Genomic DNA, 15,041 nt, shown 5'->3' with positions numbered 1-15,041 from the left:
CTTATGGGAAGAGTTTATAGTATTTAAGTGTAGGCGTTGGCGGGCTAGAAATTCTCTCATAGCCCGAGCACCAAACCACAACCTATATATATAGGAGCAGCTTCTGCTTTACGAAACTCAAGAATCTCAAGTTCTTGAGGAAAAGGGTCATTGAGAGAAGGCTAAATCCATCTGCGCCCATTCTCACACGCATATTTGCGTCCCGCTTTGTGTTTGATTAACTTACAAATAACCTTATATGGACGCTATTGTTTTATTCGTTGCCATATTTCACTTATTACGAGTACTCCAAACAAATTTGAAAGTGAAATAAGGGTACAATTTATAATACATTTTCCCTTGTTTTGATATATTACTTAATAATGTTTCAGGTAGGATTTCGGTATGACTGAATACGGTCAAAAATAATTTTAGAGAAAAATCAAGCACACCATTCGATAGAGCGTAAAATTTAGATCTAAAATAACCCCCGCTTAAAAGCGGCGGCCATTTTAGATCTAAATTTTACGCTCTATCGAATGGTGTGCTTGATTTTGCTCTAAAATGATTTTTGACCTTATTCACTCATACCGAAATTGTACCATGTTTCAAAATAACAGGGTATTTTAACGTATGTTAAAAATATTTAATTATCACAGTAAATAGAAAGGAAAAAATCAAGTATTTCGTAAGACGCACGTGTTAATATTACATTCAAATAATCGCGCCTTATTATCAAATGGCTCTGATTGGCTGACCTTCTACATTTCCTCCTGTGACGTCGATAAAAAAAACTACGAAAACCAAAAGAAGAAAAAATCATTTTGACGTGGACGTCGTGAGTGTTTTGTACATCGTCAACGCGAAATTAAAGTTAATCTTAACATTAAAAGATGCTTGATTTATTTACTATATTTAGTAAAAGCGGTATAGTTCTTTGGTGTTTTCAAGGCACATCTCAGTTCTTTTCGCCTTCTGTGAATGCCTTAATTCGAACTGTGATACTCCAGGTATGTGTAAAAGCAAAGGCTTAAGCATAGGCCTAATACAAAAATATGTTGCTTTCTACAAACATGTGTTGCGTAATTAGATTTACCTTCGTCATTTAAACCAAATTTATTTAAATGGTTCTTTACTTTTTATAGGAAAGAGGCGGTGTTGATTCATACACTCATGAAGGTCTGACGTTAAAATATAAATTGGATAATGAATTTGAATTGGTGTTTGTTGTAAGTTAAAATTTTGTTTGTGTAAAGTAAATAACATATGGAAATACCAAATAAGTAGTTCTGTTACGCAGGTTGCTTATCAAAAAATTCTTCAATTATCCTACATTGATAAATTCTTGGACGATGTCCATTTGGAATTCAGAGATAAATATAAGAGAGATTTGGAAAATGGTAGATTTCTTGGCAACTTTGAGTTTAGTTCCGAGTATGCCTCTGTAAGGATGAATTAAACGAACTTTTACCTCGAGTCTAGTACAAAATTGACATCATTTTATGGGGCGGTAGATCCTTAGATGCGCTGAAGAATTTGGTAAAAAAATTGCCAGTCAACCCAAAAAGATGAAATCTTTTGAAGAATCGCTCAAGTCAAAGAAAACAGTCGCTTCAATGATTGAAAATAAAAAGGATTCTAAACCAGCTGGCAAAGGAAAGGAGAAAGGTATTATTATTTAATTCTTTTTATTTAATTTAGATTAGTTGCTTAGTTAAATTAAATATGTAAGATACAAAGCTCAGTTGGTCTATTTTGAATTTTCCCCTTTCTTCTTCTTATTATTAGCCGGGAAGAAGGTAATAAGTATGTGTACTTTAAAATCTAGGCATGAGAATAGTAGTTTTAATGGTGTGCGAGTCCTGTTTTTTCGGTTTCGAGCCGAGTCCGAGTATCAAAACTAATTTCTTATCGAGTATCGAGCCGAGTCTCAAAAATACTTTCGAGTATCGAGTATTTAGATAAGGTCAAATTTTGTTTGTTATGTTCGAGTAATTATCGAGTCTCAAATATTGACTTGTCGAGTAGCAATTTTGTAAATTTCTTGAAAATAACGAAGATGTTCAATTATCTAATATCGAACTAGTTCAAAAAGATTGTTAGTGATCAATTAAACATTGAACAATTGATTTTCAAAATAAATGATCATGAACTCATCGTCTGCTATAGTTGTAAGCCTCGGACTCGAGTATTTGTCCGAGTATTTAAGATGTTAAAAAGCTACTCGAATCTGTCTCGAGTATCTCAATGTATTGTTATCGAGTATCGAGTCAAGTACTCGGCTCGATACTCGAACCGAGTACTCGCACACCCCTGAGTTTTATGCATGATAATTTCTTCATCATTAAGTGTGCAAAGTTTACAAATATTAATTTACATTCTTAAGAAGTTTCTTTATGAAATTACGACTTTAATTTAATTTAATTTAATTAACATTGCATCCTATTGTAATTTGTAAACAATCTATTAATTAATTAAAGTTTCCTAAATAATTATTTAAAAATTAAAATATCTTTCAATATTCAATATTAAGAAAAACAAGAGCTTCCTTCCCCTAAAGAAATTATCCAAGAAGAACCGGAAGTAATTGGCCCTAACGAGGAAGACTTAATAATGAAGAATAGACAGAAATTATTTGAAAAAATGCAAGGAAAAAGCAAGAAACCTGAAAAAACGTAGGATCCAAGTTAATAACTACTTAAATTAGCAGTCTTATTCCTAATCAGCGCCACCTACCCATAGCGGCGACTTTGAGAACTACTGTAAGCGGCAAGCCAATCAGAAGTCGCTAAAATCTGGTGACGTCACTGACGGGCACTCTCGGGGGTCTTACCAAAAATGACGTCACCAGATTTTAGCGACATCTGATTGGCTTGCCGCTTACAGTAGTTCTCAAAGTCGCCGCTATGGGTAGGTGGCGCTGATCAGGAATAAGACCGCTAATTGTTCAGAAAATTATAAAATATAGTTTTCTGTTATAGAAAAAGTCCAATTGCTTCCAAGGATAAGTCAAAGAAACCGAGAAAATGGGAACAAGGTGGAAACAACAAGGATTTGCCTGATCTCGATTTTAGCAAGGAACAAAATGGTTCAATTGAAAATGGAGTTAACCCTGAAGATATGTTGAATGATGAATCTGTAAGAAGTTCTGTTAAGAACTACTTAAACACAACACGAGTGGTCATCAAGGGACATTAACTTTAAATCAAACTCTTATAGAGATCCTGGATTGGTCAAATGCAAGGTGAACTCAAAGGAATGGAGGTTCCTGATGAAGATTCTGAAATGGATGAAGATGAGGAGGAAGAAGATGATGATGATGAAGAAATTATTAATAAATCCCAAAGTTCAAAAGCCAAGGGATCCACTAAAGGATTTGGCATGTTTAACATGTTCCGTGGTTTGGTTGGTTCAAAAAGTATTACTAGAGAAGATATGCAATCTGTTTTGGATAAAATGAGAGATCATATGATAGGTAATTAATTAATTAATTAATAAAGGTATTAATTTGAGTTAATTTAATTAAGTAAAGTAATTATAATTTATAATAGGCAAAAATGTTGCCACTGATATTGCTGAGAAATTATGCGAATCTGTTGCCACTAAATTGGAAGGGAAAGTTCTGGGAACCTTTACTGGCATCACCTCAACAGTTAAAAACACTCTTACCGAAGCCCTGGTTCAATTACTTTCCCCTCGACGTCGGATTGATATTTTACGTGATGTAATGGAAGCCCAAAGACAGAGACGTCCCTTTGTTGTGACTTTCTGCGGAGTTAATGGAGTTGGAAAATCTACTAATTTAGCAAAGGTGAGATATCATATCTCGTATTTTTAGTTATTTAACTTGGAAGTAGTTTTTATTTTAATTTAAACAAATTAATTATTTTTAATTAGATTTGCTTCTGGTTGATTGAGAACAACTTTAGAGTTCTTATCGCTGCCTGTGATACTTTTAGAGCGGGCGCGGTTGAACAACTTAGAACTCACACGAGACATTTGAACGCTTTACATCCCTCAGAGAAACACAACAACACTCAAATGGTTCAATTGTATGAGAAAGGATATGGGAAAGACGCTGCTGGAATTGCCATGGAAGCCATTAATTATGGTATAGAACTTTTAATTTTCACATAGAAAGCTAATTAATTAATTAATTAAATAAATAATTAAATTAAATTATTTTAATTAAATCCATTACAAATTTCAGCTCGAGATGCGAGGATTGATGTGGTTTTGGTTGATACTGCTGGACGGATGCAAGATAACGAACCTTTAATGAGAGCTTTAGCTAAGGTAATTAATTATTAATTAATAGATTTAAAAATTAATTAATTAATTAATTAATTAATCATTTATTAATTTAATTTAGTTGATTAAAGTCAATTCTCCTGATTTGGTATTATTTGTGGGTGAAGCTTTGGTTGGTAATGAAGCCGTTGATCAACTTGTTAAGTTTAATCAAGCTTTAGCCGATCATTCCAGTCAAGATAATCCTCATTTAATTGATGGAATTGTCCTTACAAAGTTTGATACCATCGACGATAAAGTAAGTTATTATTATTATTATTATTAATTAATTAATTTTTAATTACGTATTTAATTTAAAAATTAAATTAAAATTGTTTTAAATGAAATTTAAAAAGGTTGGAGCTGCTATTTCAATGACCTTCATCACTGGTCAACCCATTGTTTTTGTGGGAACTGGACAAACTTATACTGATCTAAAAACTCTTAACCCTAAAGCGGTCGTTCACGCTCTTATGAAATAAATAAAATTAATTTCTTGGGTTTATTTTTTTATATTTTAATTAATTAAGGGTTATAAAAAAAAATGAATTTATTATATCATTCCTTTTTCTTAATAATCCCATTCACAATTTGGCTTTCAATTAATTTGGATTAATTACTAAATTTCTCAAAATTTTAATGGCCTATTTAACTTTTTTTGTCTATTTTTGACATCTTTTTTTCTCTTGAGAAATGGTTTGTTTCATTATATGATCAAAAAGAGATCAGAAAAATGATCCAAAATTATTATATAATATAAAGAAAAAAATATATAAATTTTTCGAACTGTTACTACTTTATTTATTTTATTCATTAATTAATTGCGATTGTGTATTGGTGGTTGCCTAACTTTTAACCTAGATGGCGCTGTTTATGAATGGATTCCCGCTCAATTTGGATTACGCGCCATTTAACGGCGATATCGGATTGGTGGTTGCCTAACTTTTAACCTAGATGGCGCTGTTTATCAGCGGAATACCGCTCAATTTGGATTACGCGCCATTTAACGGCGATATCGGATTGGTGGTTGCCTAACTTTAACCTAGATGGCGCTGTTTATCAGTGGAATCCCGCTCAATTTGGATTACGCGCCATTTAACGGCGATATCGGATTGGTGGAATTTAAAGTGACGTCATTTCGCCTACAAAAAGTCTGAGAAATGGCGCCTCTTGGGGGTAGAGAGTTGTTTACAAAAATGTCACTTTTGAGAAGGAAAATTTAAAATATTGCCATTGATAGATTGTCAATAATAGCATAGATAAGATACTTTGAAATTTTCTACAAACAGGGCCGGAAATAAGAAAAATGTGACTCCCTTAGTCTTAAAAAACATTTTGAGACATTTAAAAATTTTATTAATTAATGTCCAGTGTCCTGTGCTTATTTCCGGCCCTGGCTTATGTCTACAAGTGCATTGGCGTGGGACTACTTTATACGTGAACTAAACTAACTCATTCCGAGTTTATTCTGGTCTTTTTCCATTTTTCAAGAATTTAAACAAATTTTAAGCCTACTAGGATTTAATCTAATAAAGGGTAAACAACAAACAAATACACCATTTAAGATTTTATTGGTTGCGAAGTTGCGTTGCGAAAGAAAAATAAATATAAGATAGGCTTGGTTCGGTGGTTCGAAGCCGTAGTAAATAGTACATACAACGTGTAAAGAATTAATACGCACTATATTTTATACGCCATTTTGAAAATCATCTCATGTGACCCAAACACTGGCCCCGTGACCAAATTTTCAAATTGAAAACCCCACATGGAAGAAATACTGGATGAAACACTAGAACACAGGTAAAAGAGTTAATTATTTAATTAATTTTAGTATTAGTTAATCTTGTTGTATGATTTGTCGCTGCGTAAATATTAGAGCTGTTAGCTTAATTGCGGGGTTAGGCCCAAACAAGCCTAGGATATGGTAGTGTTGTAACCATTACCATAGCGAATGTTGTTATTTAAACCTCATTAAATTAAATACCTTATTTAAATTTCACTTAGAAACTTAATAAAAGCTTTCGTAAATATTTTAGAATTACGACTGTGTGTTTAGTGTTTAGTGTTTAGTTCCAGAAGCACAAGCATGGCTAATGCAATTTGTCCACCAAATGTATAGGGTAATGGCAGCCCTCTGCCTTCGACTGTATTAAGCACTGCACTATGGGGAAATAACACGGGGTGCCATTAGTCTATCGTGTAACCTCACTAACCTTGTTAATTTACCATTAGGAATGGCAAAAGTTCGTGATTTTTAAATGATTTGTCTAAAGTTTATTTCGTTTTTTCACTCTCGCAGGATGTGTTGAGTCCCTGATAGGCATATCAGTTGGCTGTGTTTCCTAGCTTTTGGTTGGTACACTATTCCCATTTGCCCTTAATTGTCTTGGGAAGATAACTGTGAAATGTTTGTTTCCTCAAAGGGCAAAATTTATAGTATGTAGGTACCCTGTTTTAATTATTTTATTTTACTTTAATTAATTAATGTCATGATAAGATAAACCTAATATGCTAATTTGTACTTGGCTTTGCTTTGTGTAATTGTGTTTATATTTGAAAATAATAATAAAAAACCTCTGTAATAGAGTAATGGCAGCCCTCTGCCTTCGACTGTATTAATCTCTATGGGGAAATAACATGGGGTGCCATTAGTCTATTATTAAAATTGCTTTTAAAGCTAATGTCTATTAAATTAATCTATGTAGCGCGCAAGAGAAAGCCACTGACTCTGCATCGGATGAAACATCTCAAATTCAGTCTGATGGTAAAAGCTACTCTTTATAGTCTTTCATATTCTGTAACTGATTGGTTAAAAAAATTGGTGAAATTGTAAGTTGTCTCTATTAAAGGGGAAGTTGTTGAGGAGCAAAGTGGTGGTGATATTGCCAGTGTTTCTTCGGGAGCTACTTTAATAGATGGTAGTTCTAACGTTCAGTACCAGTTTAGAGCTGAAAGTGGCCATGGAGGTTTGTAACCAGGGGTGTGCGAGTACTCGTTAAGTTCGAGTATCGAGCCGAGTACTTGACTCGATACTCGATAACAACACATTGAGATACTCGAGACAGATTCGAGTAGCTTTTTAACATTTTAAATACTCGAGTCCGAGGCTTACAACTATAGCAGACGATGAGTTCATGATCATTTATTTTGAAAATCACCAGTTCAATGTTCAATTGATCACTAACAATCTTTTTGAACTAGTTCGATATTAGATAATTGAACATCTTTGTTATTTTCAAGAAATTTACAAAATTGCTACTCGACAAGTCAATATTTGAGACTCGATAATTACTCGAAAGAACAAACAAAATTTGGACCTTATCTAAATACTCGATACTCGAAAGTATTTTTGAGACTCGGCTCGATACTCGATAAGAAATTAGTTCCGATACTCGGACTCGGCTCGAAACCGAAAAAACGGGACTCGCACACCACTGATAATAACTTGAAGGAAACTAAAGCCTATATTACCTTCTAAATAAATAATTAATCCTTTTAGGAGCATTAACCTACAGAGTTGTCCAAGTAACTCAAGGTCCCGATGTAGGAGATGGAAATGTTGTTACAACAGCGGCAACGTTAGTGGCACCTCAAGTTGCCCAAGCTATTATATCCAGCCCTTATACTAATACAAATGGTAGTGGAAGTCCGGATATTGATGGTGGAGAGGATGAAGAAGCAAAGTTTACGTATTTTCCGGCTGTTAGCGCCGCTACGGGAGCTGATGGTACCATCACCGCTAATCCAGAGACTGCGGCCCTGGCTGCTTCGGCTACTGGACAGTTTTACGTCATGATGTCACCTCAAGATGTTATACAAACTGGTCAAAGGGCTTTGGCCCCAAGAACGCATCAATATAGTCCGAGGTTAGAAGGTCATAAAACAGCCAGAGATGAAAGGAGAAGAGCCACCCATAATGAAGGTCCGTTAACTGAAAATGAAAATGATTTGAGGATTGAATAATATTTGATTTCTTTTCAGTTGAAAGGCGAAGACGTGATAAGATTAATAACTGGATTATAAAGTTATCAAAAATTGTACCTGATTGCAGCGCTGACCATACGAAACAAGGACAAGTTAGCTCAACTGTAAGACCGTGATGTTTATTGAAAGAATTAAACTTCAATTTGTTTGAAGTTTTGTCGTTAAATTTCAGAGTAAAGGAAGCATTCTAGCCAAAGCTGTTGACTACATTCAAGAATTACGTACGACAAATTCAAAATTACCGGATGCTTTAAAGGAAAATGAAGCTTTATTGGTGGAAATTGAACTTCTCCGTCAACAGTGTGAAGAAGTTAAAAATGAAAATGAAGTCCTTAGAACCCTTTTACAACAAAATGGAATAACAATAAGTTCCGAACATGATGGAGCTAACGCTTCGTAAATTGGTGGTATCTTCGAATTTCTTCTTCTTCTGAAAGAAAAACAAAAAAAAACAAACACAGTCTTTATATATATAAAAAAAAAACAATTAAAACTTTAATAATTAATTAATTAATTAATTAATTAATAAGTTACAATAGGCAAACTTCTACTACCAGATTCATATGAAATTAAAACTATTTTCTTCTAACCTATTTTTTAGATTTTCTTCAAGTAGTTAATTATACTTAAAATAATAAATAGATTAAGGTATTCTACTCCTTTGAATTTAACCCTTTTTTTTAAGAGGAGAGGAGTTTGTTATATAGAAGCACTATATGATAAATTTAAATTTATTCAACCTAAATGCATTTGTTTTTTCTTCAAAAGTTTTCATTCAAAGGTTAAACAGAAAATAAAATAAAAAAAGGCTTAAATTAAGAGTAATAGTTGCATGCTTAACAATCATAATTTAATTTTTGATTGAAATTTTTAACCAGTTTTGTACAAAATATTAATTAATATGTAACAAAGAAATTTATTTCATCCTGATTAATATTATTTGCTTAAAATTAATTATTAGCTTTTAAAATACGCCTCTTCTCTCCTCTCCTCTCTCGCTATTAATATTAATAATTTTTTTTTTTTTGGTTTTTTGAAGCTGGGCTTAATAGTTACAAAGGATAGGAAAATTATATTAGTTTCATTATATTCTTTTTTGTATAAATGTAAATTTGTAAAGTACAATATGAAGCTGATAGTTTGTTGATCAGACTCGATCTGCCTCACTGTCGATTAAAAAAAATTAATATTACAATTTTTTTTTTCTTTTTATTATTAAAGTAAAAAAATATTGTTGTAAAGAAATTAATTAATGGAACAATGATGACAATTGGTTGTTTTAATGATATATCTGTTTATGGATTAATTCCGTTTCACGCCCTATTGAAAAGATAATGAAAACAGCGTGTATAAAATATTCAAATTTAACGCAATTACTGCCAAAAATGTAAAATTTATAAAAGCAGTGTTGTGTTTGCTTGAAAATAAACAAATTTTCATAACGTTTATTGTAATGTAGCCACATTACATTTAATTTTTAAAAAAAATTTTCAGGGATACATATGCTTGGGCCTTGGCTATATAGTTTCAAAAAATATACTTATTTCTCAGCCTGGGAGGCTGGGATAGTCAGGGCCGGAAATAAGAAATATTTCTTATAGGACATGTGTCCAGTGATCCCCCCTTTGCCCAGAAAATTTATAGGACATTGTCCACCAAAGTGCGCAAAAATATTGTCCCATCATCATAGTCAAGGTACCAAAACTTCGGAAAATTTATTGGTCAAAACGTCCAGTGACCCCCTTAATTTTTAAAAAAAAATATAGGACATTTTAATATTTTATTGGACAATGCTTATTTCCGGCCCTGGCGATAGTGGCGATTGTCGTCTGCTTCTTCAATTTTTCAATCTCGAAAATAATTAATTTAAATTCTAATTGAATTGACATAATGAATTTGGAATTATTAGGTAAAATTAGTTCTTTTATTTTTTCTATAAATTAAATTAAATGTAATAATACTTGAGATTATTTCAGAATCATTTGGACAAAACTATCCTGAGGTAAGAAGCCAAGGCTTAACGGAATATTTCCTAATTTGAAATTCAAATTTAAATGATTAATGTTAATTAAACTAACGCGAATTTTTTAAATGTTTTAGGAGTTTGATGGAGCTTTGGATTGCATAAGTTTGGCCGTTACGTGCGCTTTCAATCGAAGGGGAACATTGCTAGCAGTAGGTTGTAATGATGGTAGAATTGTCATTTGGGACTTTTTGACCCGAGGAATTGCTAAGATAATCAGTGCACACGTTCATCCAGTGTGTTCATTGAGGTAAATATTTCACAAATGTACGTTTACTGTTTAGACAAGGTAGTTTAATCACCTTTACTATTAAAGCTGGAGTAGAAATGGGTATAAGCTTCTCAGTGCATCAACTGATAACAGTGTATGTTTATGGGACATTTTATCGGGAGAATGTGATCAAAGATACCGTTTTCCTTCACCAATTTTAAAGGTCCAACTTAGTCCAAGAGACGAGTGAGTTTTATAAGTCTAAATTTTGTTGGTTTGACCCAAAGTTGACGTAAAACTCTTTATAGTAATACCTTTTTAGTATGTCCCATGAAACACGCGGCAGTTTTAGTTAGAATGGATGGATCTCATTCAGTTGTGCCTTTAGATGATGAATCTGACAGTAATATAGTAGCTTCTTTTGACAGAAGAGGAAAGTATATTTATACAGGAAATGCTAGAGGAAAAGTAATCTATATTCATAATAATTTGTAATAATTTTTTTGTGTTTCCAATTAAAATTAATGTTAATATTTTAAATTTTATTTAGATCATTGTTATGTCAGTTCCAGACTTGAAACTATTGGCTTCTTTTCGGGTAACAACTGGAACTTCTAACACAACAGCTATCAAATCCATAGAATTTGCTAGAAGGGGAAAGTAAGTCTATTTTTTTTTTTTTTTTTTTTTTTCTAAATATATTTTTTTTTAATTTTTTATTTTTTTTAATATTTTTTTTTTTTAAAAATATATATTTTTTTTTAAAAATATATTTTTTTCTAAATATATTTTTTTTAAATATTTTTTTTTTAATTTTTTTTTTTAATATTTTTTTTTTTTTTAATATATTTTTTTTTTAATATTTTTTTTTTAATATTTTTTTTTTAATATTTTTTTTTAAATATATTTTTTTTAAATATATTTTTTTTTTAAATATATATTTTTTTTAAATATTTTTTTTTTTAAATATTTTTTTTTTAATATTTTTTTTTAAATATATTTTTTTTAAATATATTTTTTTTTTTAAATATATTTTTTTTTTAAATGTATTTTATTTTTTTAAATATTTTTTTTTATTTTTTTTTAAATATTTTCATAGTTAATTATGGTTGATAATCAATTAACTTAGATTTTGCTCTTTAGTTGTTTCCTAGTGAATACAGCGGATCGAGTTATTCGTGTGTATGAAAGTGAGGAAGTATTAGCTTGTGGTCAAGATGGAGAACCGGAACCAATTCAGAAACTTCAGGATTTGGTTAATAAAACCACCTGGAAAAAATGCTCCTTTTCTGGAGATGGAGAGTATATTTGCGCTGGATCTGCTAGACAACACGCTTTATATATATGGGAAAAAAGCATAGGAAATTTGGTTAAAATCTTACACGGAACTAAAGGAGAATTGTTATTAGATGTTGTTGTAAGAATAAAATTTTTATTTTTATTTTTAATTTTTTTGAAAATTAAATTAAATTATACTTTATCAGTAAGAAATTTTATTAATTAATTAAAGTGGCATCCAGTACGGCCAATAATAGCTTCAATTTCAAGTGGTGTTGTTTCAATATGGGCTCAACCTCAAGTTGTAAGGAATATTTCGGGTTACGTAAAATTGTAGCTTAATTTAAAAGAAGGGCCTTTTTCTAAATATAAAAGGAATTAAATATTAAAAAGAATAAATAAATGACCTCTTATTGCAAAATAATTAGCATTTAATTAGTCTTAAAAACAATCAAGAACTACTGCGCCGCCATTGCTTTAGTGACGTCTGCTAGCCACCCCCTAAAGGGATTGGTTGAATTCTCATAGGGTGAGAGAGGTAAGGGCATAGCCCACTCGATCACGCGCGTTGATGTTCCATTTACCAGTAGTCCTTGATAGTTTTTAAGCCTAATAAAATGTAAATTATCATTTGTAATAAGAGATCATTTATTTCTTTATTCTTTTAATATTTAATTGAATTAGCCTTATTCCTGATCAGCGCCATCTACCCATAGCGGTGACTTTGAGAACTACTGTAAGCGGCAAGCCAATCAGATGTCGCTAAAATCTGGTGACGTCATTTTTGGTAAGACCCGAGAGTGCCAGTTAGTGACGTCACCAGATTTTAGCGACATCTGATTGGCTTGCCGCTTACAGTAGTTCTCAAAGTCGCCGCTATGGGTAGGTGGCGCTGATCAGGAATAAGGCTAATTCCTTTTATATTTAGAAAAAGCAGCCATTCTTTTAAGCTATAATGTTATGTTACCTAAAGTTAATTACAGCTCATTTCTAAGGACATTTGTCTTCTTTTTTAGGAAAATTGGAGCGCATTTGCTCCTGATTTTAAGGAATTGGATGAAAATGTGGAATACGAAGAGAGGGAGAGTGAATTTGATTTATCGGATGAAGATAAAAGCCCAACCTTACATCCCGAGAAACAAGAAGAGGATGAAGTAGTTGATGTTTGTACAGTTGAGCCTATTGCGGCTTTTTGTAGCAGGTAATTTATTAATTAACGCATTAATTTGATTTCAATTAATGTTTTTTTTTGTCCGTTTTCAGTGATGAAGAAACTGAGGACACAAAGACTCTGTTATACCTTCCAATATCACCGGATGTAGATGAACCCGAAGAAGGGTGGGGAGCTGGATTAATGGCTTTTGGTGCTGCTGATCAGGTTAACTTCCTTTTTATTACGTCATTCTTAATTAACTTAAAATTAATTTTTGGTATGTCAGATTTTACAATCTGATGATCACCAGAGCAAAAGACAATCATCTAGTGACTTGTCATCGCCTACAAAAAAGAAGAAAATGAAAACCATTGATGTTAATTTATCACATTTTCCTACTGATGGTATTCGCATTAATTAATTAATTAATTGCATTTGTTCCTCTTAAAAATCTCTTCTAATATTTTTTTTTTTTTTTTTTTTTTTAACAAAGAAATCCATCCTTTGCTAAGTGCTAAAGCTAGGGACAAAGGTCATCACCATCAAGGTGGTCCTCGTAAAATAGGTCGTCCTAAATCATCTCACAAATCAAATCCATCAATTAGCGGTTCTCATCATGATTCTAAAAGTCTTCATCGCTCGTCTTCTAAACATTCTGGTAAAGGAGATCGATTTCGAGAAAGATTTCAGGCGACTCATCATTCTACCCATAACACTCACTCTAGTAGCGGAAGTCATTAAGTTTTGAATTAATTAATTGTGTTTGTAATTTTATATTGTGGATTTGTTGTTAAGCCTAATCATGTTCATTGTAAATATCAATTTTCCCAATTCACATCTTTGTTTTTTTCGTTTTTTGTAAAATAAATCAATTGTGGAACATATTTTTGAGATATATTATTAATAAATTAGATTATTGACTAGTAATTAAAAGTTTTACACGCAGCCCACGACAGCCACGTTGACAAATTAAAATTTTTGGCGGGTTTTCCCATGATTTGGCGCCATCTAGAAGAAAAAACGCGGAAATGTTGGATCGTTTTACCATGGATGTATAAGTCATTACTGGATCTCGTTTTTAATTATGCATTAAAAAATTGTCATTAAATTTACTATAAACGAAAAAGAAAGTGTTTTCCGATACATAAATATCCATATGAGTGACATAATCAACGACCACTGAAAATTTCTGCTTAATGTTAAATGTTAAAGGTTAAAGGTTAAGGAGAAAAACTTTAGCCACTTTCCATGCTGAGTGTTTACCACTCCAGTATAGGTTTTATACATCCGTGGTTTCCGGATAGGGGCAAAGTCCCTGGCGGAATAATTTTAGAAGTCACGTGGTGCAGAAAAATCACTATAAAACCGAAGCGCGCGCGATTTTGGCGCCATTCTCATTCCCGCGCTTTCTGATTCCGTTGTAGGCAGTCTTCTAACAGGGATAACCCGGTTAGTCTTTATTCCGTTTTAATTTTAATCAGTTTAAAGTTAATTAATTTATAATGAGCGGACGCGGGAAAGGTGGTAAAGCTAAGAGCAAGGCCAAGACTCGTTCCAGTCGGGCTGGATTACAATTTCCAGTTGGTAGGATTCATAGATTGTTAAGGTAAAGGAAAAGGAGTGATGATAGACAAAGGTTTCATTATAATTAATTGCCTTTTTAATCAATTTTAGAAAGGGAAATTACAGCGAAAGGGTTGGAGCTGGAGCCCCTGTATATTTAGCCGCTGTCCTTGAGTACTTGGCAGCTGAAGTCTTGGAGTTGGCTGGTAATGCGGCTCGGGATAACAAAAAGACCAGAATCATCCCGAGGCATCTTCAGTTGGCCATTCGAAATGACGAAGAGTTGAATAAGCTACTTTCTGGAGTGACAATCGCTCAAGGAGGAGTCTTACCCAACATCCAAGCTGTCCTTTTGCCAAAGAAGACCAGTCAGAGTCAACCAACTTCTGGCAAAGCTGGAAAGAAAAACACGGCCAGTCAAGAGTTCTAAAGTCCGGAACTTCCAGTTTTTATGTTCTAGTGTTCATTGTATTTTCATAAAAATTGTATTATTGACTCCATTGTTAAAGAAGGTTTCATATTTTTAATAAATGTAAAGTTCATCCATATAATTAGTGTTT

The 15,041-nt window shown here is 32.4% G+C and overlaps 4 protein-coding genes across 8 annotated transcripts; all 4 read left to right on the top strand.

The window, feature by feature from the left end:
- The first annotated feature begins 779 nt into the window (after positions 1 to 779).
- Positions 780 to 5,061, top strand: SrpRalpha (signal recognition particle receptor alpha). 2 transcript variants are annotated; one of them, XM_089843548.1, is made up of 13 exons: positions 780 to 989; positions 1,125 to 1,208; positions 1,280 to 1,423; positions 1,494 to 1,647; positions 1,768 to 1,785; positions 2,513 to 2,654; positions 2,961 to 3,117; positions 3,199 to 3,454; positions 3,531 to 3,790; positions 3,877 to 4,090; positions 4,190 to 4,275; positions 4,352 to 4,528; positions 4,626 to 5,061. In XM_089843548.1, exons 1-13 carry the CDS (start codon positions 873 to 875, stop codon positions 4,749 to 4,751), a joined length of 1,935 nt encoding a protein of 644 aa, XP_089699674.1. In that variant the 5' UTR covers positions 780 to 872; the 3' UTR covers positions 4,752 to 5,061. The 2 variants fall into 2 exon arrangements, with proteins under 2 accessions (XP_089699674.1, XP_089699675.1); XM_089843549.1 differs by lacking the exon at positions 1,768 to 1,785 and having other exon boundaries at positions 781 to 989.
- Positions 5,062 to 5,707: 646 nt separating this feature from the next.
- On the top strand, positions 5,708 to 9,699 carry Usf (upstream transcription factor usf). Of its 4 annotated transcripts, none has more exons than XM_089843550.1 (7): positions 5,709 to 6,069; positions 6,569 to 6,709; positions 6,975 to 7,033; positions 7,104 to 7,235; positions 7,769 to 8,191; positions 8,251 to 8,357; positions 8,426 to 9,699. In XM_089843550.1, exons 2-7 carry the CDS (start codon positions 6,675 to 6,677, stop codon positions 8,651 to 8,653), a joined length of 984 nt encoding a protein of 327 aa, XP_089699676.1. In that variant the 5' UTR covers positions 5,709 to 6,069; positions 6,569 to 6,674; the 3' UTR covers positions 8,654 to 9,699. The 4 variants fall into 4 exon arrangements, with proteins under 4 accessions (XP_089699679.1, XP_089699676.1, XP_089699681.1 ...); XM_089843554.1 differs by having other exon boundaries at positions 5,710 to 6,069; positions 7,119 to 7,235; XM_089843553.1 differs by lacking the exon at positions 6,569 to 6,709 and having other exon boundaries at positions 5,708 to 6,069.
- Positions 9,700 to 10,063: 364 nt separating this feature from the next.
- On the top strand, positions 10,064 to 13,802 carry Rbbp5 (retinoblastoma binding protein 5). The gene is made up of 12 exons (XM_089843547.1): positions 10,064 to 10,162; positions 10,230 to 10,255; positions 10,354 to 10,526; positions 10,593 to 10,733; positions 10,796 to 10,955; positions 11,038 to 11,147; positions 11,631 to 11,904; positions 11,998 to 12,069; positions 12,782 to 12,966; positions 13,029 to 13,143; positions 13,205 to 13,322; positions 13,412 to 13,802. Exons 1-12 carry the CDS (start codon positions 10,144 to 10,146, stop codon positions 13,657 to 13,659), a joined length of 1,641 nt encoding a protein of 546 aa, XP_089699673.1. The 5' UTR covers positions 10,064 to 10,143; the 3' UTR covers positions 13,660 to 13,802.
- A 496-nt stretch (positions 13,803 to 14,298) lies between these two features.
- Positions 14,299 to 15,032, top strand: LOC149661973 (histone H2A-like). The gene is made up of 2 exons (XM_089843546.1): positions 14,299 to 14,524; positions 14,593 to 15,032. Exons 1-2 carry the CDS (start codon positions 14,421 to 14,423, stop codon positions 14,909 to 14,911), a joined length of 423 nt encoding a protein of 140 aa, XP_089699672.1. The 5' UTR covers positions 14,299 to 14,420; the 3' UTR covers positions 14,912 to 15,032.
- The last annotated feature ends 9 nt before the right edge of the window (positions 15,033 to 15,041 follow it).

This window comes from Phalangium opilio, unplaced genomic scaffold (assembly GCF_054372755.1).
Source record: "Phalangium opilio isolate 3A_F unplaced genomic scaffold, DU_Popi_V2 ptg000070l_1, whole genome shotgun sequence".
Classification (NCBI taxonomy): Eukaryota; Metazoa; Arthropoda; class Arachnida; order Opiliones; family Phalangiidae; genus Phalangium; species Phalangium opilio.
This window is presented reverse-complemented; position numbering and strand designations above follow the sequence as displayed.